This window comes from Triticum dicoccoides, chromosome 1B (genome assembly GCF_002162155.2).
Source record: "Triticum dicoccoides isolate Atlit2015 ecotype Zavitan chromosome 1B, WEW_v2.0, whole genome shotgun sequence".
Taxonomy (NCBI): domain Eukaryota; kingdom Viridiplantae; phylum Streptophyta; class Magnoliopsida; order Poales; family Poaceae; genus Triticum; species Triticum dicoccoides.
The window spans coordinates 25,753,138-25,779,644 of record NC_041381.1 but is presented as its reverse complement, the minus strand read 5'-3'; the positions used below and the strand labels follow the sequence as shown (position 1 = coordinate 25,779,644).

The following is a 26,507-nucleotide window of genomic DNA, read 5'->3' as shown; positions in this document are numbered from 1 at the left end:
TTGGGTTTCTTGAAAAAAAAAATCACTATGTTTGAAAATATATGGTGTATTACTTTTTTGAAAAGTCAAACATTTTAGGTTCAATAAAATTTGTAGAGAAATATATCAAAATCCATAATGTCAAATCGGTATTTTTAAATTCATCATGAAATGAATTTCCATACTTTCTCTGTTTAATATTGTTGATGTCGATATTTTTGCTCTAAACTTGGTCAAAGTTGAAGAAACTTGACTTTCTACAAAAATAACACCCCTTATATTTTGGAACTGATGAAATATTTAGTTTTGCGTGTGGTGGAGATAATAGTGTGTTTTATTTTTATTTATGATGCGGTGATTTGATGGGTCTTTCGTGGTGTGATTCTGAGTTATCCGCTAACCAAACTATATTTATGTGAGGAATTTTCGGTGTCGATGGTCGCAAGTACTACAATATCACGTGGTGGAGCTTATTTTTTTAGATAGTGGGAGGGTGCGCAGGATTGATACGTTTTTATAGGCGGGTTATTGGTGATTGATTTCAAAAATCATTGGCCTGGTCAAAATGTTAAACCAAATTCAAAATTGAGTAGCTCAATTGAATGAAAGGGCTTCAAAATTAGTTAACACAGTGAATTAATTATTATTTTTGAATGGGAGAGCTTGAAAAAGTGTTTACCCGGTCAAAATTGGTTGGCCCAATTCTAAATTGAATACGTCAACTAATTGTAAGGATTAAAAAGTCAGGAAGCACAATGTATGATACTTCCTCCGTAAAGAAATATAAGAGCTGACCGAGAGAGCTTTGGGAAGTTGTTGACCTGGTTAAAATTGGGCGACACAATTTTAATTAGAGACCTCAATTGAATGTAAGCTCTTTAAAACTAAGAAGCTTACTGGTTATAGAGGATTATGTGATTTAACTTAATTCATCCTGCCATCAACTTTAAAATCGGAAAAGATAACGTTTGTCTAGTGTGTTCAGCTTATTATTATTTTTACACCTCAAAAAATGGCAGCCAAAGATAGGCTTCTTGTTTTGGATAACTAGCTCTGGGGAGGCAAGCAAGTCGGCAGGGCATCCTGCACCGTGCGTGCATCCATGGCCGGATCCCACGGGGACCAGCGCCGGGAGTGACGCTTTTGTTTCCGGCCGTGGACGCGTGGCCATGCATGGCGCGAGTCCCCCCAACGGAGTAGGGTCCAAGGCTGCCGTGGCTTCACAGCCACTGCTTCCCTCTCTGTCTCCCTCTATACATAGAGATCCTATACATAATCCCTCCCACTGTGCGTATCTCACTCTCACTGTACTCTACTCCATCTTCTTGCTCTGCACTGCGCCACTGCCTGGTCAGTCAAGAGAAGGAAAGATGCCTAGCGCGGGGTTGTCGGCGGGGTCGAACAAGGTGGACGTGGCCATCGACCTCGGGAACCCGCTCCTCAACCGCACCGTCGACGGCTTCCTCAAGATCGGCGCCGTACGCTCCCTCTCCCTCCCTCCAATGTCTGTACTATGTTGCAATGTGGCTGACTCTGATCCAATGTATGCGTGCAGGTCGGCGCCTGCAGGGTGGTCGCCGAGGACGCCTTCGACTGCATCCACAGGGGTAATTAACCAAATGGCCAGATCTCGGTTAGATCCTGGCCAGATGCTGTCTGTTGTTATCCAGTGTTATAGAGCACTATTTTTCACTCGCGTACAGTAGGGCATACTCTACATCAGTTTGTGTTGGCGCTGTGCAGACAAATGTGACACCAACTTATCTTCATCTCTTTGCAGGGGATATCTCGAAGCGCCAGCTTGAAGAGACGGTAAGCATCAGTTTCCGCCGCGCTTGGTTTTGTCTCACTTAGTCTTTTAAACACCCCTGGCTTGACGCCATCGCTGTCGTGTGATTAGGGGGCATTATGTTGCACCATTTCCCCTGAGTTTGGCTACCGTCTGAGTGTCAAACAACTAGATGTTCCGCTCGTTGTTCAGGAAATCGTTAACTGATAACTGCCCTGTCGGGTGGCGAGTAGGGGATTAATAGGTGAATCGGCCTGCTAACCGGCCGATTAATCTGTTAATTCGCTGCTCGGTCGCCCTTTGAGCAGGGATTACTTGGCTAGTTAACTAATTAATCAGCCAATTTTTCAAACATTTGCTCCACTAGTAGTGTACTGACAGGCAGATGATATATTCTAAGCTGGAGCTGACTAAATGTTCAGTACTTCAGGCTATTTCAATAGCAGTGCCTAGTTTCGAGCAAACTCTCGTAGAATAATGTTTAAGTTTTTTTCTTTTTGAGCAAAGGATAATGTTTAAGGGCATTGAGGAAAAATAGCTTAACTGAAAGTCTAAGCCTTATTTCTGTGGATTAGTGAAAATTCTGTGGCCTTATTTCTGCACCTGCGCTATTAAGGTTCAGGCAACTATCTATCATCTGTGGTCCACTGATGTGGTATTCTGGTTTTTTATGCAGCTGAAGAAAATGTGCAAGGAGGGTGCATATTGGGGTAACTAAGTAGAAGAACATTTCTCTACATATTGTCTTATTTGGCTCGATAAATGTGTTAACATGAATCGTTCATCCGTTCTTCTAATTCTCGCTGACAGATTCAGATGCTTTTTTGTGTGACTAATCTGCAGGTGCTGTTGCTGGGGTGTATGTAGGCATGGAGTATGGGGTGGAAAGGGTCCGTGGTGACCGTGACTGGGTAATGGTTCTCTGAAAATGAACCTTTCATGTTTCTTGCACTTAACTGAACCTTATGTGGAGGAAAAATCTGCCTACTTAACAATCCCACATCTTTCTTTTGTTGAGTAAGATCTTGAGCTAATTACTTAATTAGTGTATAAGAGAAGATTCAATCAGATCCATGGCATCTCATAAATCATGATGACAACTTTAACTTCTGCCTCCACACCGTGTCAAAAACGCTCTTATATTATGGGACGGAGGAAGTATTTGCATTCATAATCGATGATACCGTTGCATGTTTTGTGTCAGTCTTAGATTGTTTATTAATCCATCTCCATTTTCCGGTGCTCCCGCAGAAAAATGCGTTGCTAGGAGGCATTGCAACCGGTGCCCTGGTCTCTGCCGCGAGCAACAACAAAGGGAACAAGATCGCCCAGGACGCCATCACCGGAGGCGCCATCGCGACCGCCGTCGAGTTCATCAACTACCTCACCTAGCTGTGAGGCCATCCATATTCGCAGCTATGTTTTTATCGGACAAGACTGAATAAGAACTTCTTGACTGAAGCCAAGCCATCACCCTCTGTGTTAATAATTGGAGCCGTTTCCTCCAATGTTCTTCCATTTTCTGTTGCCTGCGTTCTCATGTCCATGTTCTGAATAATTTATTCTCCTTCGTGGTTTGCATCCTTCAGTTATGGCATCCTTTGTGCTGGCCTAGTTTGGTACCATAGTTCTTTCAAAATCGTGGCAGGAATGACACAAATGCCCTCACTAGCCGCACAGTGATTCCGGTCACGGGTGTCTAATTAAGTAAGCTCAACGCTCCATCCATACATTCAGGGACTCCGTGGCCCAATGGATAAGGCGCTGGTCTACGAAACCAGAGATTCTGGGTTCGATCCCCAGCGGAGTCGCTTCTTTTTTTTGGTACCTCCCTCCTTCCCAGTTAGTGCTATTATTTTTCTTCAGAAATGTTTATGTCCGCATTACCGTTTAAGCTAACTTGTTTTGTCGTCTTTATCAAAACTATGTGTTCGAAACTAAATGATAAATGGCAATGTTAAATTTTGCTTGCTTTCTGCTTTCTCTGTCCGGAATTACTCGTCGCCTAAACGGACATCTAGCAATTTGGGACGTGGGGAGTATTATTTTTGTTCCGAAATGGTTATGTCCTCATTACCGTAGATATTATGAACAGCCCGAAACTAAATGATAAATGCCAATGCTAAACTTTGCAACTTATTTAACTCTAAAAGTGTAAACTACCAATTACCTCTGATACGTGGTCAAAGTATAGACATTTTCGACCTTTATTTAGTACTTCCTTCATTTGTACTTACCTCTATTAAGATTATAGAAAACAAAATTGATCCTTTTTTGAGATGAGATGGTCTTATCTCTAATAGAAACTTTACCCGATCCAATAATCAGATTGATCCTATTTTTGTTGTCATTGATAGAACTAGGATGCACATTCCCCTCTTTCTTCACTTGTACTCCCTCCGTCCCGTAATGTAACGTCCTAACGTCTTACATTATGGGACGGAGGGAGTAACCTTTTCAAGGGTGGGCCGTGGGCAGTGATCATACTCCCCTGATGTTTGATACCGGGGCTAGAATGATCAATAGCCCTAAAATGTTTAGGTTTGAGAAATGACGGTTATCTCAACCTGGTTTTGTTCAATTAGTTCATGATATGTGTGGACTTCTGTCTTTGACAATATCTCTTCTGTTGATAATTCGCAATGCAGAACTAGGGTTCTTAGGAAGAAAATTAAAGGCTGCAGTATAAATATTGAGGCTGCCATTAAGAAGAAAAAGAAGGCCCTCCTTATGGAGTTTAATATGTTAGATGTCATATCTAAATCTAGCCCACTTTCTACTACAGACTACGAAAGAATAAAATATATTAAGACTGGATTAAGTGAGATTTAGAAAAAAAAAGAGGAGTGCTTTATGGCAGATATCCAAAGATAGATAAATTCTTGAGGGAGATAGTAGTAATGCCTACTCCCATTCTTTGGCTAATCATATACATCGTAAAAACCACCTCTTAGAGCATTACTAGTAGAGTCCTCAGACCCTCAAACCCCTAAAAATAACTGCTTTTTTACAGTTTTCGTCGAAAAAAAGCCGTAGACTAGAACCCCTTAACCCTCAAACCCTCAAAAAAATTTAAAGGTCCAACCCTCAAACCGTCTCCCAATCCTCAAAAGTAAGGGTTGGGGAGCAAAACCTACCCCCAACCCTCATTTGGCGGTTATCCTCGTGCGGGAGGGGAAAATCCTCCGAACTCCCGCGCCCACGCCCGCGACCGCCGCTGCTAGTCGCCCCCGTCGCCGGCGGCCACCCCGTCGACCTCCCGCGCGCAACGACAACGTCGTTCATGGGGAATATTCCGTTATAAGGGTTGGGTTTGAAGGTTCTAATCTTTGCCCCTGTTTTTCAACCCGTAAAAGTGCACAAAAAGATTATTTTTGGACCCTTAAAATGCTAGTGAGGGTTTGAGGGTTTGAGGGTTCTACTAGTAATGCTCTTAGAATTGAATGGACCTCAGGTCCTGTTACCTCTACTTCTGACATGCTTAATGTTGCAACTACTTTTCATAAAGACCTTTTCTATTTAGAACCAAAACCTGATATCCATATGGATTATGCTTTCTGCAATGAGAATGATTTAATGACTATGGAAGACAATGCCTTACGGGGAAAACCCTTTTTCGAGGAAGAAATAAAGACTGCCATTATGAGTTCTTATGCAAGTGATGCTCCTGGACCTGATGGCCTCTTTATTTTATCAAACTTTCTAGGACTTGATCAAAGATTATTTTATGTGGTTGCTGAGGGATTTTGAAGCTGGTACCTTAGATTTTTATCATTTAAATTTTGCTAATATTACTTTAGTCCCTAAAGTTCCCAATGCCAAAGATATGAAAAACTCCGGACCTATTAGTTAAGTGATTGTGCGGTGAAAATTGTCTCTAAAGCTATGACCACTAGAGTCTCTCCTACTTGTGAAAGATTGATATCTCGTAACCAGATTGCTTTTATCAACGGTAGATTCATTTTATAAAGTGTGGTCAAGGTGCATGAAGTGATTCATGAGATTCACAGGACTGACACCAATGGCCTGGTCCTGAAACTAGACTGTCAGAAAGCCTATGATAAAGCGAGTTGGGATTTCCTCATGGAAATGCTCACTTCTAGAGCCTTTGGGCAAAAATGAATTAATTGGATTTGTTGTTCTCCGCATCAAAGCTCATTTTTGTGCTAGGATTCATGACACTAATGGAACCACTTTGCGGGGGGAAGGGGTTGAACAAGGCGACCATCTTTCTCCATTGCTTTTTAATCGGGTGGATGATGTATTTTCTAAAATGCTTGCTAAAGCTATGAATCAAAAATTGATAGCTAGTATTCTACCGCATGTGGTCCCTTTGGTGGTGTTGTCAGCCTTCAATATGTTGATGACACCATTTTTTTCTTAGAGGCTTCTGCTGAATATGCTAGAAATTTAAAATAGGTCCTTGTTTGTTTGAAAAAACCTTCTGGATTAAAGATTAACATCCATAAGAGTGACCTCCACACCATACATGTGGACGAAGAGATGTCAAAATGCTTTGCTCAGATTTTTTGCTGTCACATAGGAGATTTCTCGTTTAATACCCGGGAGTCCCTCTTCATTATAAAAAAAACTGAGAAGGGAAAATCTCCAACCTATTGTTGATAGGATTATTAAAAACATTGTTGAACGGTTTGGTTGGAATTTATCCTATAGGGTAAGTTAATTTTAATCACTACTTGTATTGCTAGCATCCCTACCTATTTGATGTCTATGATGAAATTTCCTAAGTGGCCAATTGATGCCATCACCTCACAAATGTCCCACTTCTTCCAAGGGAATTTAGGGAGGAGCATAAATATCATCTTGCAAATTGAGGGCTTATCTCTATGAGAAAAGAGTTTGGTGGGACGAGTGTCCCCAATCCGAGAGATTTTAACATGGTCTTAGGCCAACTCCAACGCACAACCCCAAATGGTCTGGTCGCGTCCGTTTGGAGATAAACAGACACAAATCGTGCCCCAACGAGCGGGAGAAAACGGACAACGTATTTCTGGCCCAAATTTGGGTCGCGTTTGCGTCGAAACAGACAGCGCGCGGATAGGCGGAATGCGTGCCCTTGTCCTCCCCTGTCCCGGCCGTCGCGGACAGAACACGCCCGCTTTTCCTCTTATTCCCCAAAACCCACCCGCGCTCCCCTCCCATCCCACTTCCATGGTCGGCGCCATGAAGAAACCCGCAACCGGCGACCCGGTCGCCACTACCGCCCGCCCCACGACGCGAAGAAGAAGAACCCACGACCAGAGCTCACGCCGGCGGAGGTCGCGTGGCGAGACTTTGAATCGCCAAGAGGAGGGCCCGGCGGGCCCTTGCGGCGGCGAAGAAAGCCACTACCGACTTCGCCGCCGAGAACGTGGCCGCGTAGCATAAGGCTGTCGTCACCACAACGAGGCCATCACCGCCAAGGCCACACAGGCAGCGACGACGCAGGCCCACATCATAATAGGGTTGTGCCGACCCAGTCGACCATTCTCTCCGCCACTGCCATGGTCGCGGCAAGCACAGGCTCGTCGGTCGTTCGCCCTCCGCAGTACCAGTCGTCGAGCTACCCCATAACATCAGAGATGCCCGGTTTTCATCCACTGCGGTAGCATGCTCAGACCCGGTTCTCCGTGTCGTGGGACGGCAGCGTGATCGCGCCGGCGTCCCCGGCGCCATGTCTGTCATCGACGTCAACGTCACGCCTGAGTACAGTGGCGCTGGCTAGTCGCCCAACGAGACGCAAAGGAAGCAACCCCGACCGATTCCTACGGCCAACCTTCCCAGCGCCCGCAACCTGCCCGACGAAATGCCAATCCCGACGTCGGCGACCGACGACCCCTGACTACAAATGATGTGTCCGCGCGTTGGGTGCACGGCCAACGCATCGAGGAAAATGGCCGGACGCCGCCCCATAGCCCTACCAAACGGACAAAATCCGGACAAAACGAACATCCGTTTCGGGTCATGCGTGGGAGTTGGCCTTACTTGCTTGGTGGAGCAAAAGGTTCTTTGACGAGAGGGAAAGTGATCGGAAGAAACTTGTAAGTTTTAATTTCTTTAGTGGTTCCCATGTTTTAAATATGTTGTTAACAACTTTGGGCCAAAACCTGGTTCTCCATTCTGGAAAAGCATTGTATCTGTGTGCAACAGTTTTCTACAAATGGATGGGTCTCTGGAATGGGGATAACGTGGCTTATCTATCTTCTTGCTCTGTATCTGTGTGCCGAGTGCTAGACGAGAGAGAGCGAGAGAGGGAGGGAGGTCGGCCGAGAAGGTTCAGGAAGGATGCCTCGCGCGGGGTTGTCGGCGGGGTCGAACAAGTTGGACATCGCCATCGACCTCGGGAACCCGCTCCTCAACCGCACCGTCGACGGCTTCCTCAAGATCGGCGCCGTACGCTCCCTCATCTTTCATCCAATGTCTGTATATTGCAATGTGTCTGATCCGGCGATTGGATAATGTGCGCAGGTCGGCGCCTGCAGGGTGGCCGCCGAGGACGCCTTCGACTGCCTCCAAAGTGGTAACCACGCATCCCGTCTCTGATTTCTTCCGCCCCACAGATTCGGCCGGTTTCTTTCCTTTTGCGCTCAGAAAATCGCCTAGCTTGGGCGACGGTGTAGGGTAACTGATAGATCCATTCCCTGAGAAAATTAAGGATTTTTTTCTTCTTTTCTGAATGATGAAGGTAGAAACGCCCAGATTTTAGTTTGAAGGTAGAAACAGCATACAGTGGGACATACATCAGTTTTTGTTGGTGCTGTGCAGACAAATGTGACATCAAATTATCTTCCTTTGCTTTTCAGGGAGTGTCTCGAAGCGCAAGCTTGAGCAGACAGTAAGTGCTGGTTTCCACTGCGTTTGTTTTTTCTCTCACTTAACTTAATTGTCCCGAGTCTTGCCACTATCAGTATTACAATAGTATAATAGTAGTGGCCTAATAGGCAGATGATATATTCAACTGTGCAACTGACTAAATGTTCAACAGTTCAGACTTGTTCAATAGGGGTGCCTTGAACATACCCTCGTATGATAAATGGAGAAAAAAACAGCTGAACTAAAAGTCTAAGGCCTTGAACCACTACTTTTGCATAATTGCTCTCTACTTGTGGATTAGTGAAAAGTCAGTGGCCTTGTTTCTGCACTTGCGTCAAGGTAACTATCTATCTGCCATCTACAGTGTACTAATATGGTATTCTGGTCTTTTATGCAGCTGAAGAAAATGTGCAAGGAGGGCGCATATTGGGGTAACTAAGTAGAAGAACATTTCTTTATTGTTTTATTTGGCTCATAAGAATGCATTGGTGTCAATCGCTCATCCGTTTCTTCTTATGTTCGCTGACGCATTCGGATGCTTCTTCTGTTAATCTGCAGGTGCTGTTGCTGGAGTGTATGTAGGCATGGAGTATGGAGTGGAAAGGGTCCGCGGTCAGTATGACTGGGTAATGATTCTCTGAAAATGGATCTTTCATGTTTCCTGCACTTAACTGAACCTAAGGTGGAGGAATATCTATCTGCATGACTGCCTCTGCCCATTTGACAATGGAGATCCTTTCTTCAGTTTGACTAAGATTCTTTGCTAATTAGTGCACGAGAAGAATCAATCCGATTCATTGCATCTCATAAATCATGATGCTAGTTTTCACTTGTGTGTCCACACCCTGTCCTAAGATTATGTAACTCTAATATTGTGCTAGCAGGTTAGGTATCTTAACCATAAAAATATTATCTATTTTATGATCAATATTGTTGTTGGCATGTTTGCAGTCAGTCTTGAGAGTATTTAGTCATCTCTCTCTTTTCTGGTACCCCCGTAGAAAAATGCGTTGATTGGAGGCATCGCAAGCGGCGCCCTGATCTCTGCTGTGAGCAACAACAAAGGGAACAAGATTGCCCAGGATGCCATCACCGGAGGTGCGATTGCGACCGCCGTCAGAGTTCATCAACTACCTCACCTAGCTGTGTGACCATATGCATGGCAATGTTTTTTTTATCAGCAAGACGAATAAGAACTTCTTGACTGAAGCCATCCGCCCTCTGTTTAATAATTGGAGCCGTTCCCTCCAATGTTCTTCCCTTTTCCTTCATGTCCATGTTCTGAACAATTTATTTATTTTCCTGAGTGGTTTGCATCCTTCAGTTATGACATCCTTTGTGCTGGCCTAGTTTGGTACTAGCATAGTTTTTTTCAAAACCGTGGTAGGAATGACACAAATGTGCTCACTAATCGCACAGTGATTTCGGTCAGCTGTATGTAATTAAGTAGGATCAACGTTCAACTTAATCACTCAACGACTCCGTGGCCCAATGGATAAGGCGCTGGTCTACGAAACCAGAGATTCTGGGTTCGATCCCCAGCGGAGTCGCTTAAGTCTTTATTATTTTTGGTCAGAAAATGTGAAGTAACAAAGTATAGATATTAAACATTTCTTTTGTATTTTTGGCTACAAATTAACCTTTTCTTTTCATACTATATAGAAGCTTCAATCCCCTGTGGAGTTTCTCTAAAGGGTTTTCTTGCTTGAAGGACTCACTACCGCAGACATTATAAACAACCCAAAAACCTTCAGGAGCTCACTACCGCAAACATTATGAACAACCCGAAACGAAAAGTTGAACAGACGGGATCAAATTTTGATGCCTATCTATCTCCAAACTATGACTGTTATGAAACTAAAAAACATAAATCCAACTTAGACATTTCGGTTTCCAAAGGATCTTAAATTGGAACTGTTTTTATGTTAATAGATGGCTAAAGAGTCTTTCTTAAGAGCCTTACTTATTTTGAGTGTCCAAACTTGTTGTAAGCGTAGTGAAGCAACAAAGGTACTATGGGGAACAAAAAATTTGGGTCATTTTGAGCAAGGTTGTTATTATTTTTTGAATGTTGGCAGGAGAGCTACCAAATGCATTGATTAGAAAGGGTATTACAAGAACACCCCAAAGACGGAATGCATCGCATAAAGACTAGTGCTAAAATGAAGAAAGAAAGGATAATACTCGGTTTATCAAGGAAAACCGGGCGAAAACCTAAACAACGCCTAGCTAGACTAGGCCTAAAGCTCCACAATACATACAAGACAGGTTCGCCAGGGTGCTACAGGTTCAGTTCAGAGGGCATCTCCAACACTAGCCCCTAAAACCGACACATTATCCGCCCATGTACCACGTCCCATGCCCGACGGCTGCCCCTAGGAACTCCATTGAGCACAACTCTATAAGAGGTTGTGGAAAGGAGCGTGGCAACCCAATCTATAAATTTGACAAGGAGTCATCTACACCACAAAAGGTTAAGCAAGTAGTCCTAGCGTATAGTGTCAAACACTTTCTTGAAATCCAACTTAATCAAAAGGGTTGGCTTCTTGCGGTTTTGCAATATGATCATAAAGTTCTTCACAAACATGAAGTTTTCATGGATACTTCTTTTCTTGATGAAAGAACTTTGTGCAATGGCGACCAAAGGCCTCATGAAGGGAGCCAACCAGGTAGTCAAGAGTTTTTAGATGATTTTCATAATGGATGGATCAAATTAATGGGTCTGTTGTCAGTGACCTCCTGGGCACCGCATTTCCTGGGGGAGAAACACAATGTTCGTCGAGCTGAGCCATTGGAAGTTAGAGGTTTTCCTATCAGAGAAAAGGCACACAATGACCATGATGTCCGGAGCGACAATGCCCCAATATGATTTGAAGAACAACCCGGTGAAGCCATCTGGACTGTGGGCCTTCCCACTATGCATGCTAGTCACATCCACCGCAACCTCCTTCTCCATTGATGCATCAATACCTGCAAAGGCGCAGCCTGGAAGGTCAATAGTTTGCCCAAAGAAAGTCCGTTTGGTCGCGCGGCGGCCGACCCAATGTGTTGGCAAAGTGGCTTCAGGTGATTTCGTCTTTCTCATCGTGCCCATTTCCCGCTCGTTGTTATGCTTAAGGCGGTGAATGTTGTTTTCCCGCTGTCTTCCATTGACCTGCAAGTGGAAGAATCTAGTATTATGGTCGCCCTCTGTGAGATTTGTGAGTTTGGAGCATTGCTTTTTCCTTGTTCACTCAAGCACCGCGAGACTGATAGCCCTCCGCTTTAACATGTGTGTAATGTCAGCTTCATTCGGGTCAGGGTGTGGTTCTCCATGGCCATATCAAGGTGTGGGATCACCTAAGGGCCATGTGAAGATGGACCTTAAGTCAAGAACATACTTTCACTATAAGATTTGAGTTGTCAAACCCATCCTTTGCAACTTATGGAACAAAATCTGACAAGGCTCAGAATGGGTGGACTCCTCGTTCCAAGACTTTTGGACAACATCTTTGAATCCTGGCATCTTGACCAAAATGTTCTCAATTTTTTATGAAGGTGGTCTCTTCGGTCCTCGGTCCGTGGCAAGCAAAAGCGGGCAGTGATCCGAAAGCGGGGAGGGGAGGGCATGAAGGGTGTGGCTGCTCAAGTGAATGTCCCAATGTTGGTTGCAGAAAATAAAAGTGTCCAACTTTCTCACTTGTCGGGTTGAGGCGTTCATTCGACCAAGTGAAACGTCTCTGTTCTTGTCCCGAGCTCCGTAGAACTAAAATGAGAAGTTGTTTGGAGGAAAGAAAAAGATCATCCTCATTCGCCACACTTTACTCCCCACTTCTATAATTTGCCTCTCTCATAGTGCCGGGACACTGCCTTTCAAATACTCCCTTCGTAACTTAACATACGCTTTTTTGACATTTACAACATCTCTAAGAAGATCTTATAATAAGTTACGGTGGGAGTACCTAATATGGTGGATATTCTTTTGTGAGTATGTATAGTGTATTTTGGATAGAAGATCGAAGGAGGAGGGATACCCCAGGTTCAGAACGTGGTCCGATCTTCAGATGCCAAACTCCTTCCCCCAGCCAGCCCTGTAAACCTCATCAGGAAGTTATCCAAACCGTTGCTTGCGCATCGGACGGCTGCCTTCCGTTCCGACAGAACAGAGGACGCAGAAACTGAACCCGGGAGACGCTAACTCTGTTCTTCAGCCTGAACATGCTCCGCTTCAGCTCTCTTCGCCGCTGCATACAGGAGATGGGACATGCAGCCTATATTTGTTTACAGAGGGAGTGTATAATAAACAGAAATGGCGCCAATAATTATGAATCGTGTGCTGCTGAGTCAGACCAAGCAAGGGGGCGAGATCATCTGCACAGTACGCGTTGGTGGTGGTGGCGATTCGCCTCGCCTCACACTGTTCCAAATATATCTACTCTACTCCACTACCACCGTCCACGGAGGAGCAGTTGCGTGATGCTCCATGGGCAATAATTGTACTAATAGTAGTACAGTTTCCTCCCCGCAAGCAACTTGAGACGATCGGCATTGGATTGGACAGTGCTCGCCCCCGTGAGCCGCCCTTCCTTTCTCTCACCTCTGCATCCGTCCAAGCTTTTTCTTTACCAGCAATGGCGCACGTACGTTTTGATTCCACCGGCAACCCCGGCGAGTGCTGCACGCATCCACTTGTCATATCAAAAATGAAATTTTCGGTACGAGCAAGTAGAGAGAGAGAGAGAGAGAGTAGGTAGCTTACGTTTTGCTCGAGAAGACATGCATGGTGGTAAAAGAAATTCCAGTTCACGATCGAAACCGTCGGCAGCGGTGAACCGAACGACAAAGACAGTAATTATCACCGCTGGCAGAACAAATGAGCGGCGGGGAAAGCAGACGCTGCTGCTGACAGATGTTGTCCGCCTCCGCCTGCGACGCTCTGGGCTGTAGAAACTGTTGGAAGTGAGTGACATGATCTGATGATGATGTAGACGACTAGGCTGGCCGCTGGCACAGTGAAGGCATTTGTGCGTGAGTGAATTGTTGGCGCTTCATTGAGTGAGCGGGCGGGCGAGCGAGCCTTCCTCTGTTTATTTAACCACTGTAACTCTGGCCAGCCCGTCAGTCGGTTGTTGCTTATCTCCAGCTCCATCATCTGATCCAAAACGCTACTACTCAGTGCGTGCCGCTCGTGCTACTGCTGTAGGGTGGCGATCATGGTGCGTGCATGTTACTGTGGCGTCGATAGAGTGCGTCTATTCCCACTTTATTTACCTACAGCTACAGTGATGGGATCAGAGGCGCGCGGGCGGGCAGAAAGGGAAGGCGCATGCGTGCCGCCGGCGTCTACTGCCGCTGCTACGACGTCGACGTCGACGTTGATGATGATTCCTCTTCCCGATTAAAGCTGGCGCCGTGGGGCACCGCGCGCTCCCCTCCATCCTTTGCCGCCCCCCGCCCCGCCTATTTATAGGCCCCCTCCTCGCCTTCTTCCTCCACACCCCAAGCACACCAGCCTCCTCACTCCTCACAGTCACAGCATCCTCTCAGTCCTCACCTTCCTCCCCTCGCCACCACCCACCAAGGAAAGGAGGATGTCTTGCTGCGGCGGCAACTGCGGATGCGGCGCCGGCTGCAAGTGCGGCAACGGCTGCGGCGGGTACGTGCTCTGCTCTGCTGTGCTACACACGTACAGATTTATATACGATTCATAGTAATGGTAGGTACTGATTTGCATGTGTACGTGTGCGTACGTCGCAGGTGCAAGATGTTCCCCGACGTGGAGGCCACCGCCGGCGCCGCCGCCATGGTCATGCCCACCGCCTCCCACAAGGGGTACGTATCGTACGCGCTGACTGATTAATCAGCTCTTCTGTTTAACTGAGAACGTGCATGCATGGATCTCTGACTGACTGACTGACTGACTGGTGGGTGGACATGGGCGGGCGTGGTTGTGCTTGTGCAGGAGCTCCGGCGGGTTCGAGATGGCCGGCGGGGAGACCGGCGGCTGCGACTGCACCACCTGCAAGTGCGGCACCGCGTGCGGCTGCTCCTGCTGCAGCTGCAACTGAGCCGGCGCCCAGGAGGCCGGCCGGCAGAGGCGAGCACGAGCATGAGGAGGACAACTGGACAAGCAACCACCACCACCACCACCACCATCACTAGCCGCTGCATGCGCCCGCCCGCGCGCGCGCTGAATAAAATAAAACCGTCGTGTGTTCCTTAACTCTGTACCTGTACGCCCGTGTGTTCCACCAGCAGTGTCCTTGCTCATGCCTCCAAACTCTAATACATGGCGCCTCCTCAACTTTGATATCGACCAGGCCTGTCTCTGTTCTCCTCTAAATCTTTGCATGTGCTGATTAATGAGATCACTCACCGCCGGCCGGAAGAACAAAATTAACATCGAAATAAAATGTCAATTAGCCGTGCATGATGTGAATGTGATCACCTCTGGCCGAAAGAGCAAAGTTAACAGGCAGGAGAAAGAAACAATTAGCTTTGATCCTGATCGATCGACATGAAACGGAAAAATGACAGAACAGAAGAACCAAACGGATCCAGTCGTGAGAGAGGAGTTCTTGCATGCTGGGCTAGCTGCCTGAAGATCTTTATATGTATTTCGTCAGGAACTCTGAATGTCACCAACGAACCGATTGCATGCAGCAAAGAAGAATGGCGAGAGAACTGAAGGCTGTGCCAAACGGGGTTGTGTACAGTACAGTTGCGACGCAGGATGATGATCATGGTGGTGGGTAGGCCTAGGTGCATGCAGTGCGGTGTGGTGCGGTGAGCAGAGTACAGTACAAATTAGCTGAGTCAGTGACGATTGGGATAAGGACATGGGCACCCGGCACGGACGGTGGTGAGGGAACGCGCCGCCTCGATCTCTAGCTAGCTCTGGCTACGCGGAGGTACGTACGTCGAGGTAGAGGTCACATGCTGTGTCGCACTCACTCGCACGCCTACCTAACTCAAAGAACAGACAAAACAAAAATCGTAAAGGTGACGCAGCTTCCTTTCCTAGGACGGGCGGTGCACTACGTACTGCGGTAATACCATCAGTGAACCTTCAAAATTTTATGTTTAGAAGGACCAGGCAGTAGCCTAGCGGCAAGGGCTTCCTTTCCTTGCAGATCAGTGTTCGGCTTTTGTCGGGAGCGAATTTTCGCGATCTCATTCGGATGGACTTCTTCTATAAAGTATGTCCCGGGCTGGATGTATTCGTGGCTTTCTTCCGGTGCTATTTGTTCGGCATCATGGCATGCCCGCCAACCACTAGACGACTTCATCAATCTTAAAATTTATAGGCTCGGTATTTCTCTCTCGGAGACCTTTATAGGGGTAGGATATAAATGCGTGTGTTTATAAGGGTGAGTGTGCGTGTGTAGTCTGTGCTGTGTTTCTCAAAGAAAAACTTTTGGCTTGCTCGAGGACAACAGTTTTGATACTAGAGTGGTTGTGGTTTCGTGCACATTGCATCCTTTCTTTTAACTTCACATTGCATCCTACTAACATTAGGGGGTGAGGGAGGTCAGAAAAGTAAAATAACTATGGGAAAACATCAATATTCTTGAAAAGTGACAACACCTTTTATTAGGAACTTAAAAAATGCACAACAATCAGAAATATTCGGTAAATTTGGAACATTTTTTTTTCAAATTTTGATTTGTTCCATCAAGGTGCAACTTGACAGTTGCTATTTTGGGCGATCAACCCTGTCTATGATCTCCTAGTTATCCACGCACGGGTCATGTTTCAACCGTATATTCTCATATAGGGCTCCTTTGATTCAAAGGAATCTCATAGGATTTTTGGAGAGTTATAATCCTTAGAAATTTTTCCTACAGTGGTCTCTTGATTCATAGGATTGAATCATATAGGAATTTTTTCTATGGAAACATGTGTACTACATTTCACTGAAAATCTATCATCCACTCCAACCTTTTTTTTTCACTTTCTTTGTTTTTTCTGTGGCATAAAACACCGTGTGCTAATCCTATGGGATTCAAGTGGGCATTGCCACTTCAATCCTTTATTTTTCGTATTCCCGCGTTTTGAGAATCCTACGAATCAAAGAGGGCCTAAAATAGTTTGCTTTGGCATCTCCCATTCATCCATCACGCTATATATTAATTAACATGATTAATCTTGACTGATCTGGACTAAAAAGAAAGGACAAGAGGACAACCAGGAGAAAGCAAGAACATGTGATGGAAAACCAAAGCATTTAGCATCTTTTTTCTGTACGAGCATCCAGTAGTCCAATCGTGTCTAGGAATCCAGGTCCGTGGTACACTTGTGAACCAAGTTCTTTTCCCTTGTTGCGGATCAGCATAGGTAAATAGTAGTAAGAGAATCATATTTGCATGGCTCAACTTGCAACAAGACTATCAAATTATACTGATCCATAGGAAATACTATCAAGAATCATTCTAAAGAAACGTCATATCTTCTTGCCTTTGCATCGACTGATGCACACAGGCATGATTTTATTTAAGTTAAAGCAGGACCATGACAAGATATTACATAAACAAATGCGATTATCACTCGATGGAGAGGCCGAGGGAGCTCCTCTCTTTTTGAAGAAAAAAAATGCACGCGGTATGATACAAAATAGCTGAACCGGTGATGATTAAGATAAGGACATGGACACGGACGATGGTGACGGCGACTCTTCCTCGAGAGAGACCGATCGAGGGGTCATGTTATGTGGCACAAACCAAAAACGAACGAAAACTTGAGACAACTTTCGTAGGATGCTCCCTCGCAAAACAAAAATACTTTCGTAGGATGCACACGAGCGGCTGGCGACTGTGTAAGAGAGAGCCAGAGAGGTGTAGTGCCACTTGCAAGACGTTATTTTAAAATTATTAGTGCATTTTATTCCATCCTTTTTAGTTTTCCATCAGATTAATTGAGTTTTTAAAAGTCATTTGTCTTGTCTTTCATTCCTAATTATCCCAGTGGAAATAGTTTGGTTTGGCATCTCTTTTATCCTCTCATCATACCCTGGACCTGAAAGAAAGGACAAAGGACAAAAAGGAGAAAGAAAAACAAGTGATGGAAAACCAAAGGCTCCCAGCATCTTCCCTGCATATATATGAGCATCCAGTAGACAGTAGTCCAATCATATCTAGGAATCTAGGTCCATGGCACACTTGTGCATCGAGTTCTCAGTTTTTTTTTTTTTTTTTTGCTTTGTTGCAGAGCACCCAGAGCAGCATCATGTTTACAATGCTCAAGTTGCAACCGGACTATCGAAATCATACTGACCCATCAATAATGCTACCAAGCTTTTCTTTTTCCAAAAGGAAGGTCCTATATCCCGACCCCTCCATCCGCGAATACACACAGCTAAATATTTATTAGAGTTGTTGTAGGGCAATAAGGGCAAATCATCAACAATTAGAGTACGAGTACAACAAATACACAAGAATGGCAAAATTATGAAAAGATACAACGACTAAATCATCATTCTTCTGAAACAAGGTTTTTAAGAAAGAAGACAACACTCTCGTTGACGTTGCCGAATTCTGCCTGTGATAGTTAGGACCTATGACAAATGTTTTCATTTCGGCAAATTTTAGCATGCTCTCTCTTACCTCACATGAAAGGTAAGAGTACATAATAGGTCTGAGCCGTTGATTTAATTAAGTAGTGGCCTGATTAACTCTTACCTTTTTACCTCCCATGTGAAACGAGGGGGTAAGAAGGAGCATGTTAAAATTACTCATTGCGGATGATGTGTCCAATCAATGAAGACTAGAACATCGTCACCAAGACAAATGCCTTCAGCAAACTAACGACGCAAATGTGTCATTGCTAGGTCCAATAGATAAAGGGTAATCGCACTTTCACCTGAACATGAAGCGATGTTCCAATCATCATCTTGAAAATAAATCTTTAGTGTTCATAAAAATAAATGAAAATGGATCTTCCCAGACCAGCGCCAGCTAGTACGACCCAAGAAATATATGGTGTCTTCTTGAAATAGCCACAAAGCAGACCACCAACAACTAAAACTCCTCGCGACCATCGTCAACCATGGGCTTTGTCAAGCGACAATCCCTAGCGATGACAAGAGGGAGTGGATGAGGTGGAGGAGCCTCGAGCGTCGACTAGAGGTTTGCTCCTCGAGTCATCTTTGCCCATCTAGCCTTTTTCCTTTGTTTTTCAAAACGCGAAGGAAATCTGCTAGTGCTTTGATCCGAACCTGAGACGTCCAGCTTAACTGTAAGCTGTGATAACCACCGTGCCACCTCCAGCTGGCTGTGCTACTTTCATCATTCTATGCCTTTTACTTCATTCTATTTTTCTTTTTCGTTTTTTTCTTTTTTTCTTTTTTTCTTTTTTCTTCTTCCTGGGTTCGAAGAACTTTTTTGAAATTCATGAACTTTTTCTTCAACATCGATGAACTTTTATCAAATGCGATGAACTTTTTTCAAATTAGATGAACCTTTCTAAAATTCGATGAATTTTTTTCCAAATTGGATGAACTATTTTTCAAATTTGATTAACATTTTTGAAATCCGATGAAGTTTTTTCAGATTGGTGAACTTTTTTTCAAAATCGATGAACTTTTTCTCAAATCAATGAACTTTGTTTAGAAGTGGTGAAATTTTTACTCAAATCGATGAACTTTTTCGAAAATTTGATGAACTTTTTCAAAATCGATGAACTTTTTCAAATGAAGGAACTTTTTTTTTCAAACTTGATGTTTTTTTAAACTCAACATGTTCAACAATGAAGCAGTCAAAAGTTTAATGGTCAACACGGTCAACTTAGTTGACCGATCAACAGTCAATTAAATCGAACGAGCGAGCTGTTTTTTTTTTCAAACGGAAGCGATAGAAAGAAAGAATCTAATCCAGCTAAACGCGTCGGCCCAAGTGAGTTGGACGTGAGCGCCACCAGGCAAAAGGGGCGGATAAGGCGCCAACGAGGAGGACTCGATGTGATCTCGTTTACGTTTGAGTATCTCAATGTGATCTCGTTTAGCACCGAAGCTTCTTGGGACCATATTGGGCAATGGCCCAGTATTACCACTATGGGATTAGCAATTCGCACCGGGAATCCTATTTCGTGCATAGATCACTAGTTAGCAACCAAGCACGTACCCCCTGCAGCTACGTACACTTTGGGCCGGCGCATTAGCTCTTTCCAGATTTGGGAAGTTTCTAGAACCTTCCCAAACTGTTTCTTCTTTTAGTTTTTTCTACCTTTTTATTTTCGTTCTTTTCTTTCTTTTTTCATATTCGTTTTTTCTATTCCTCAATTTTCATGTTCTTTTTTTCTATTATTTTTCTATTACATTTTCTTTCCTTTTTCTTAGTTTTTGAAATCATGTACATTTTTGAATGTACACACATTTTTAAAATTCAAGAACATTTTTTACAAATTGCTAAACGTTTGCAAAATTGTGAACATTTCTAAATTTTCAAAGATTGTTTTACAAAATCATGAACATTTTCTATGAAGCTCGTGAACTTTTTTTTGGTCAGCAAAATTGTTTTAAATGACGAACAATTATTGAAATAGGGGAACAATTTTTCTAAATTAACGAATTTTTTTTAAGTTTTTACAAACATTTTTCGAATTCATGAACATTTTTTGAATAGATGAACTTTTTTGTAACTCATGAACATATTTTGAATTTTGCGAACATGAAAAAAATCATGAACATTTATTCAAACTCACAAACATTTTTTGAATAATTAGTTGTATTTTAAAAATCATGATGAATTTTGTTTTGTGGACATCTGTTTCCTCAAAATTCTGAAAAAAATTCAGAACATACATTAATCTGTTTTGAAATCATGAATACGTTTTTGAATCCATGAGCATTTTATGATTTTTTGAACATTTTTTTAAATTCAAAAAAATTATGGATTTTTTTAAATCTCAAATTATTTAAAGGGAAAAAGAAAAACAAAAGAAAAAAAATAAAAAAACGAAAAAATAGGGTGCCTACACATGAGCTAGTCCAGAAGGATGCGGGGAATGGGTGTGTGCGCCTAGCGCACCAAATATGAGGTCCATTGGCCCCTTCCTACTTTTTTGTGAAACAAGGCTAAAGATTTGCATTTTCATTGATTAAGAAGAACATAATTGTCTGGTTAATTTATGGAAAATCGGGCTAAGACCGATACAACCCAACCCACATGATATAGGCATCACCGGCTAACCTGGGCACCGACATGGAACACAAAGCTGCAAAGAAGAAAGACATCCGCCGAGGAGTCGCAAGTGTCATCGTCATCACCGATTACCTTGAATTGGCGACTCCGGCATTACCATAGAGCTCTATCATCGAGGCCAACCCGCAAACAGCTGCGCAGAAGCCAAGACGACACATGTCAATGGAAAGTCACACGCGCAGCCAACCGACATCTCCAACTTTGACGACGACCATCACAAGGAAAATATGCATGACTTGCGCTGACCGTGCCCTCTACCAATGACCACCGAGTGCCTGTCATCGTCATCACCCGGACCAGCTCCACCGCAGCTCCGACTAAAAAGCAACCAAGCAATCCATGAAAGAGCACCTTGGAGACGCCGGGAAGAACCGGCTACCGAAGTCCACGCCGCGACCGGAGCTCCACTCAACGCCATCATCTTTGCCAAAAACAAAAACTAACACCCTACCTCAGCTAACCACGCGACAAAGATGCCGCCATCCCCCGGTGTTCCAGTCGTAGCCGGCTCCAACACGATGCCCCCAAGGAGGAGAAAGACACGAAGACGCCTTCATTTGATGCCACACTCCGCCACTGGTCTCGTTTACTTGACAATCATACTACCAAGCATATTTATTACTCTCTCAATCCCAAAATAAGTGTTTCTGATATAGTACATTTTAAAATTATACTACATCAAAGACATTTATTTTGGAACAGCGAGAGTATAAAATTAACCTTGAATGAACCTGGTCGTGAAATTGGGACAAAAGGAGAAATCAAGAAAGAGGTGATTCAGAACTAAAGGTACCATAGCATCCTGTGTACACGAGCATCTAGCTGTCCAGTCATGCCTAGGAATCCAGGTCCATGGTTCCCGCACACTGATCTCTTTTGTTGTTGCTGTAGATCAGCATGAGCAATACTCCCTCCTTTTCGATTTATAAGGCTTATCTCAATTTTATTTATAGTATTGGTCAAGTTGCAACTAGACGCTTGAACAGCTCCCCAAATATAAACCCCTCTTGCACACTAACTGCCTACCCACACACAAAAAAGATTCACATAGATACTGTCAATCAAACTAATCTTATACTCACCAGCACATTTCATCTACTGATCCACACGATCGAACCCATAAGCCGTTTATATATTTCCAATAATAGCACACATAGTAAATAAATTAAGCAACTTGATCATGCATGCTGCAAGCTGATGGTCATACAAGATCCACCGGATATCCGTCGTCGTTGCCCATCACACACTTGGATTACAAACTTATAATATGTAAAACCACTTGCTGCCCAAGAATTGTACCCACTTGCTCTTCAAGAAATTGTATGAAAATGAACCAATATACAACTGATCCAGCCTGGTGGCGATTTGACTTGTCCCTCCCATCCGAATTGATTAGTGGAGTAGATTTGAAACTTCAAATTGGTCAATTAATTACTAGCACTAGTATGCTTTGTTTAGAGCACACCTTTTGCTAGCTAGCTAGCCCGGCTGGTCATGAAGGCCTTTGGTCCTCTAATCTTAATTAATCCTCAAGCTTTTCGGTTGACACGGAAGTCAGACGCTGGCTGCAGATATAATTTGAGCATGATTACCGTAGTGCGCATGCCGTGATGCGTTGCCGATGTCGACATGGCGTAGCAAGATGGCAACCGGCCTGACCAGGTGGTGCTCCGGGGAGTAGATAACGTCTTTGGATCTCTCACACTACGTGAGAACCTAGTTCTAGCGGAAAATGAAATCCTACGCGTTTGCACAGGTTGTAGCTTGCTGGATGTATTTCTTTTTAATACTCCGTCCGTAAAAAAATATAGAAATATAAGAGTCTCTTGTATTTTTTTTGCGGGTTTTTTTTTTTGGGTGACTGAGTTTCTTGTATGACAAACGTTGCTTAGTGTTTCACTTGTGAATAAAAAATACTATACATAATGCTTTGGAAAAAAACGATGCTCCAAAAGGCTGTTTTTAAATTTTGGACCACTAATTTTATTTGTTTTGCCCGCTGCCTCCCGGGTCGCTCTCGCGACTCCGGAGGCCCCCGCCGCCGCCAACAACAGGGAGCAACCGCGCCGCCCATTCCCTACTCGCCATCGCTGGAGGAAGCCTAAGGGCAAAGCCCAGCGGCTGACGGCGGCGGCGAGGACGCACGCAGCGCGCGGCCGCAACCCTCCCCGGTCCATCTCCACTCGCCAGATCTAGATCCATCTCGTCCTCAGCTCTCCGGGCGTGCTCCGGACCCTGTTGCGCGCCGACGCTCCACCACCTCCCTACTACTGCCTCGCCCCATCTCGCGCTGCCGCGCAACGTCCACTTTCACCGTGGCCGTCGGCGTCCTCCACCGTTCAGATCCGGTCGGTGCTCGCCGCTCTCGACCTGCGTCGCCATCCTCCGCGTCGACCCTCCTCTGCTCCGGGCCGGTGTGCCACGGCTGCGGGATCCATGCTCCCCGCCTTGTGCAGGTCTTGGTCTGCCTGCTCGTCGTGCCTGGGTGGTGCGGGGTGGCAGCCCGGCCTCCTTTGCTCTACTTCATCCCCAGTGCTTGCGCTAGTTCTGGTGCTTGGGTGAGGCCGGAGTACCTACGCCGGCTGGTTGTGCCTTTGAGGTCCCCTCCATCGACGACCAAGCACGCGTGCATCGGATCTGCCATGTGCAGTGTCCGACCTGGCCGTCTACACCCCTGCGCTCCATTGCGTGCTACCCCACCCCCCAGCCGGCTCCTCGACTCTCCATCACCTCATGCCTACCTCTCCTTGACCCTTATGGATGGTGGCCCGTCGGTCGTTAATTTGCATTGCTTCGGCTATCGGAGCTGCTCTGACGATGTCAGCCTTGATCTGGTACTAGCTTTGGGAGAAATCCCTACTGACCCATGTGTCAGCTGACCACGGTGGCGCCAATCCGGTGTCGCTTTCCTTCCTGGAGGCGTGGTCTTTGAGTTGTACAGCTTGGTTTGGGATCTTGATTTGGTACTAGCTTTGGGAGAAATCCCTGCTGACCCATGTGTCAGCTGACCACGGCGGCGCCAATCCGGTGTCGCTTTCCTTCCTGGAGGTGTGGTCTTTGAGCTGTACCTTCTTGGTTTGGGCTCTCCTCCATGTCGACGGCGCGGTTTGCAACTTCATATCTGTATGGTGAACTTCTCTGCACTGTGTGTGACCTTTCCATTTTGCTTCAACCCACTCGTCTACGCCCGTCCTCCCCAAACCGTCGCCAACATTGCCTCCTTGTCGAGCCCTTCGCCACCATCCATCCGCCCATGCCCATCATTTAGTGTGTCATCCATGTTGGTGTGTTCTTCATGTGATTTCTCTTTGGTTGTCCATCGCGTGGTCTCTGTACTGTTGTTGTGCATGCTCAAGACCCTCCCATGGTTGTCGTTGTGCTGCGGTGAGCTTCGGGCTCTTGGTGTTGTCTTGGTTCACTTTTGCTCAATGATGACGCAATGATGCCTCCCCAACCTGCTAATCGTCTCGATCGCTCGTGGCGGATCTCCCAGTCAAGGTTCGTGTTATGGTTTGGCACTCGTTGGTTATGGATGATCCTCTGTTGTGTCGTGAGGCTCGGTACGCACGCCGGTGTGGTGCTTAGGTTGTTTGCACAGTCTTGGCATTGTGATCCCTCAACAACACCCCACATCTACTTGCGTCTCTCGTGGCGTTGGTCTTTCTGCATGCTAGTAAGTCATGCCTTCTCCTGGGCGTCAATTATTTTTTGTCTTCTTCTGTAACCTTGTTACCTGTACGGTTTTCGGCCCGGTTTCCCTCATAAACGTGGTCAACTTGTTTAGGTTTTCGATCCGGTTTCCCTTATAAACTAGATCAGCCAAAGCTTATGGGCGACTCTTGGCTTTGGCAGCCTTTTGAGCAATATATTCAGGTGGGGATTCTGTCCCCCCGGTGACCGTCCAAAGAAAACAAAGATTTGCTCGTCGGTAAAAAATAAGCAATGTTTCTTTCCTGCAAAAAATGCATTTTTTGAGTTTGTTTGCTATTTTTCAGTTTGCCATTCAGGAAGAGGGAAAATCAAAAATGAAATAAATAGAGAATGAAGCCAAAAATATAAGTCAAATATAAAAGAGTCCAGATTCCAAACAAAAAAATGAAACTAAAAAAGAATCTGCAGCGATGTATATATGCAAAGCTAGTCAATGAACATTTCATAATACACTTATTCTACAAATGTTTTCCAAAAAACAAGTTCAATGGGAGCATTTGAGCAAGGGATTAGAATGACTTAGTCCAAAGATGTAACCATAATAGAATAATATGAAATGAATGTAATGGTTCCGACAATACTTACCACGTATACCAAGGACAACTAGGTTCCTTTTTTAAGGAAAATCTGTCAAGGTATTTACCGTGGTTGATAAGGCAAATTTATCTTAAGCTCATCACGTAATCTATAACGGACAAAATAATGATAATGTACAATGGACTATTTCTCACTTTTATCTTTGATAACTAGATATTCCTAAAGGAGCGTCATAACTTCCCGCAAAAAAAAAGGAGCGTCATAACTGATGACCGTTATGTTTTTAGTCATCCTACCGAACAATTCCCAAACGACTTGAGCAAGCATTGTGCCTCTCTCGCTCGATTCTCCTGATTTTTTCCACGTCCAAAAATTGACAAGACTTGAACCTTGGTCTTGTGTGGATAGGCTAAGCACAATTACTAAGCCCAATAACCAACACGTCGAGCCTTTGTTTGCTGTTAATTGGATGGAAATCAACCATTTTAACCCTGTGTAAGTACATAGAAAGATGATTTCTGATTTTCATTTCAGTGCTGCACTTTATGCCTAAATTTATGGATGGACTTCTCCATAAATTCTTGTTTAGCAGGGTTCCTTAGGTGGCTTTATAGAGTGTGCTTACGTGTGTACGTGTGGTATTTTCTGCTTGAGTTTGAACGAGTGATCTACTTAAAAAAACAGCGAAGAGAGAGGATTGCGGAGTATTTACAAAGAATTTACACTGGGTCGTTTCAACAACTTTTTCTCCACCAGATCAAATTTACCATAGTGTTTGTGCTTAAGTTATCAATTTTTTGTACATATGTTACCATGTTATTTACATTGAATTTATTGTGCCGTGTTTTCAACAACAAAAAAAGACTCAGAGTTATCGCGGTGTTTGTACGCAAGTTATAAGGTTTGCGGTGCATAAAAAATACCATACTATTTATACACAGAAGTTATCGGGGTGTGTTTCAACAACTTTTTTCTATAGTGTCAAAATTACAGCGGTGTTTGTACATAAGTTATCAGGTCTACGGTGCCTATATTACCATGTTATTTACATAGAAGTTATCGGATGTGTATTTTCAACAACAAAAAAGACCTCTTCAAAGTTATCATTGTGTTCTTGCGCAAGTTATCACATCTATGGTGAGTATGTTATCATGGTATTTACATATAATTTACCAGGGATATACTTTCAACAACTTTCCCCCCGGGTCAAACTTACCACGGTGTTGTATGTAAGTTATTGTGTTTATGGTGTGTGAATTATCACGCTAGTTACATAGAAATTACCGGGAGTATGTTGCCAACAAGTTTCCACCCCAGAGTCAAAATTATCGGTGTTCGTGCGTAAGTTATCAAATTTATGGAGAGTAAATTATATGCTATTTACACAGAAGGTACTGAGGTAAATTTTCAACAACAAAAATTCTTGGATCAAAGATATCACGGTGTTCGTGTGTCAGTTATCATGTCCGTGGTGCATAAATTGTCATGTTTTTTACTGCCTA

At 44.4% G+C, this 26,507-nt stretch overlaps 2 protein-coding genes, 2 non-coding genes and 1 pseudogene across 4 annotated transcripts; all 5 read left to right on the top strand.

Moving 5' to 3' along the window:
• Positions 1-1,255: 1,255 nt before the first annotated feature.
• On the top strand, positions 1,256-3,356 carry LOC119317035 (outer envelope pore protein 16, chloroplastic-like). Its single transcript, XM_037591428.1, has 6 exons — positions 1,256-1,457; positions 1,535-1,586; positions 1,760-1,791; positions 2,445-2,478; positions 2,612-2,679; positions 3,020-3,356. The coding sequence occupies exons 1-6, from the start codon at positions 1,350-1,352 to the stop codon at positions 3,158-3,160; spliced, it is 435 nt and encodes a 144-aa protein (XP_037447325.1). The 5' UTR covers positions 1,256-1,349; the 3' UTR covers positions 3,161-3,356.
• Positions 3,357-3,506: 150 nt separating this feature from the next.
• Positions 3,507-3,579, top strand: TRNAR-ACG. The gene has a single exon. It is a non-coding gene; the product is annotated as a tRNA-Arg (tRNA).
• Positions 3,580-7,933: 4,354 nt separating this feature from the next.
• LOC119317020 lies at positions 7,934-9,913 on the top strand (annotated as a pseudogene).
• A 145-nt stretch (positions 9,914-10,058) lies between these two features.
• Positions 10,059-10,131, top strand: TRNAR-ACG. The gene has a single exon. It is a non-coding gene; the product is annotated as a tRNA-Arg (tRNA).
• A 3,904-nt stretch (positions 10,132-14,035) lies between these two features.
• LOC119317015 (metallothionein-like protein 2C) lies at positions 14,036-14,876 on the top strand. Its single transcript, XM_037591401.1, has 3 exons — positions 14,036-14,216; positions 14,318-14,392; positions 14,523-14,876. Exons 1-3 carry the CDS (start codon positions 14,152-14,154, stop codon positions 14,626-14,628), a joined length of 246 nt encoding a protein of 81 aa, XP_037447298.1. The 5' UTR covers positions 14,036-14,151; the 3' UTR covers positions 14,629-14,876.
• Positions 14,877-26,507: the final 11,631 nt, after the last annotated feature.

Coding starts and splice junctions, on each gene's coding strand:
- LOC119317035 (XM_037591428.1), top strand. CDS start 1,350: ATGCCTAGCGCGGGGTTGTCGGCGGGGTCGAACAAGGTGGACGTGGCC. Junction 1,587..1,759: donor CTTCGACTGCATCCACAGGG/GTAATTAACCAA, acceptor ATCTCTTTGCAG/GGGATATCTCGAAGCGCCAG. Junction 2,479..2,611: donor CAAGGAGGGTGCATATTGGG/GTAACTAAGTAG, acceptor ACTAATCTGCAG/GTGCTGTTGCTGGGGTGTAT.
- LOC119317015 (XM_037591401.1), top strand. CDS start 14,152: ATGTCTTGCTGCGGCGGCAACTGCGGATGCGGCGCCGGCTGCAAGTGC. Junction 14,217..14,317: donor TGCGGCAACGGCTGCGGCGG/GTACGTGCTCTG, acceptor CGTACGTCGCAG/GTGCAAGATGTTCCCCGACG. Junction 14,393..14,522: donor CCCACCGCCTCCCACAAGGG/GTACGTATCGTA, acceptor GTGCTTGTGCAG/GAGCTCCGGCGGGTTCGAGA.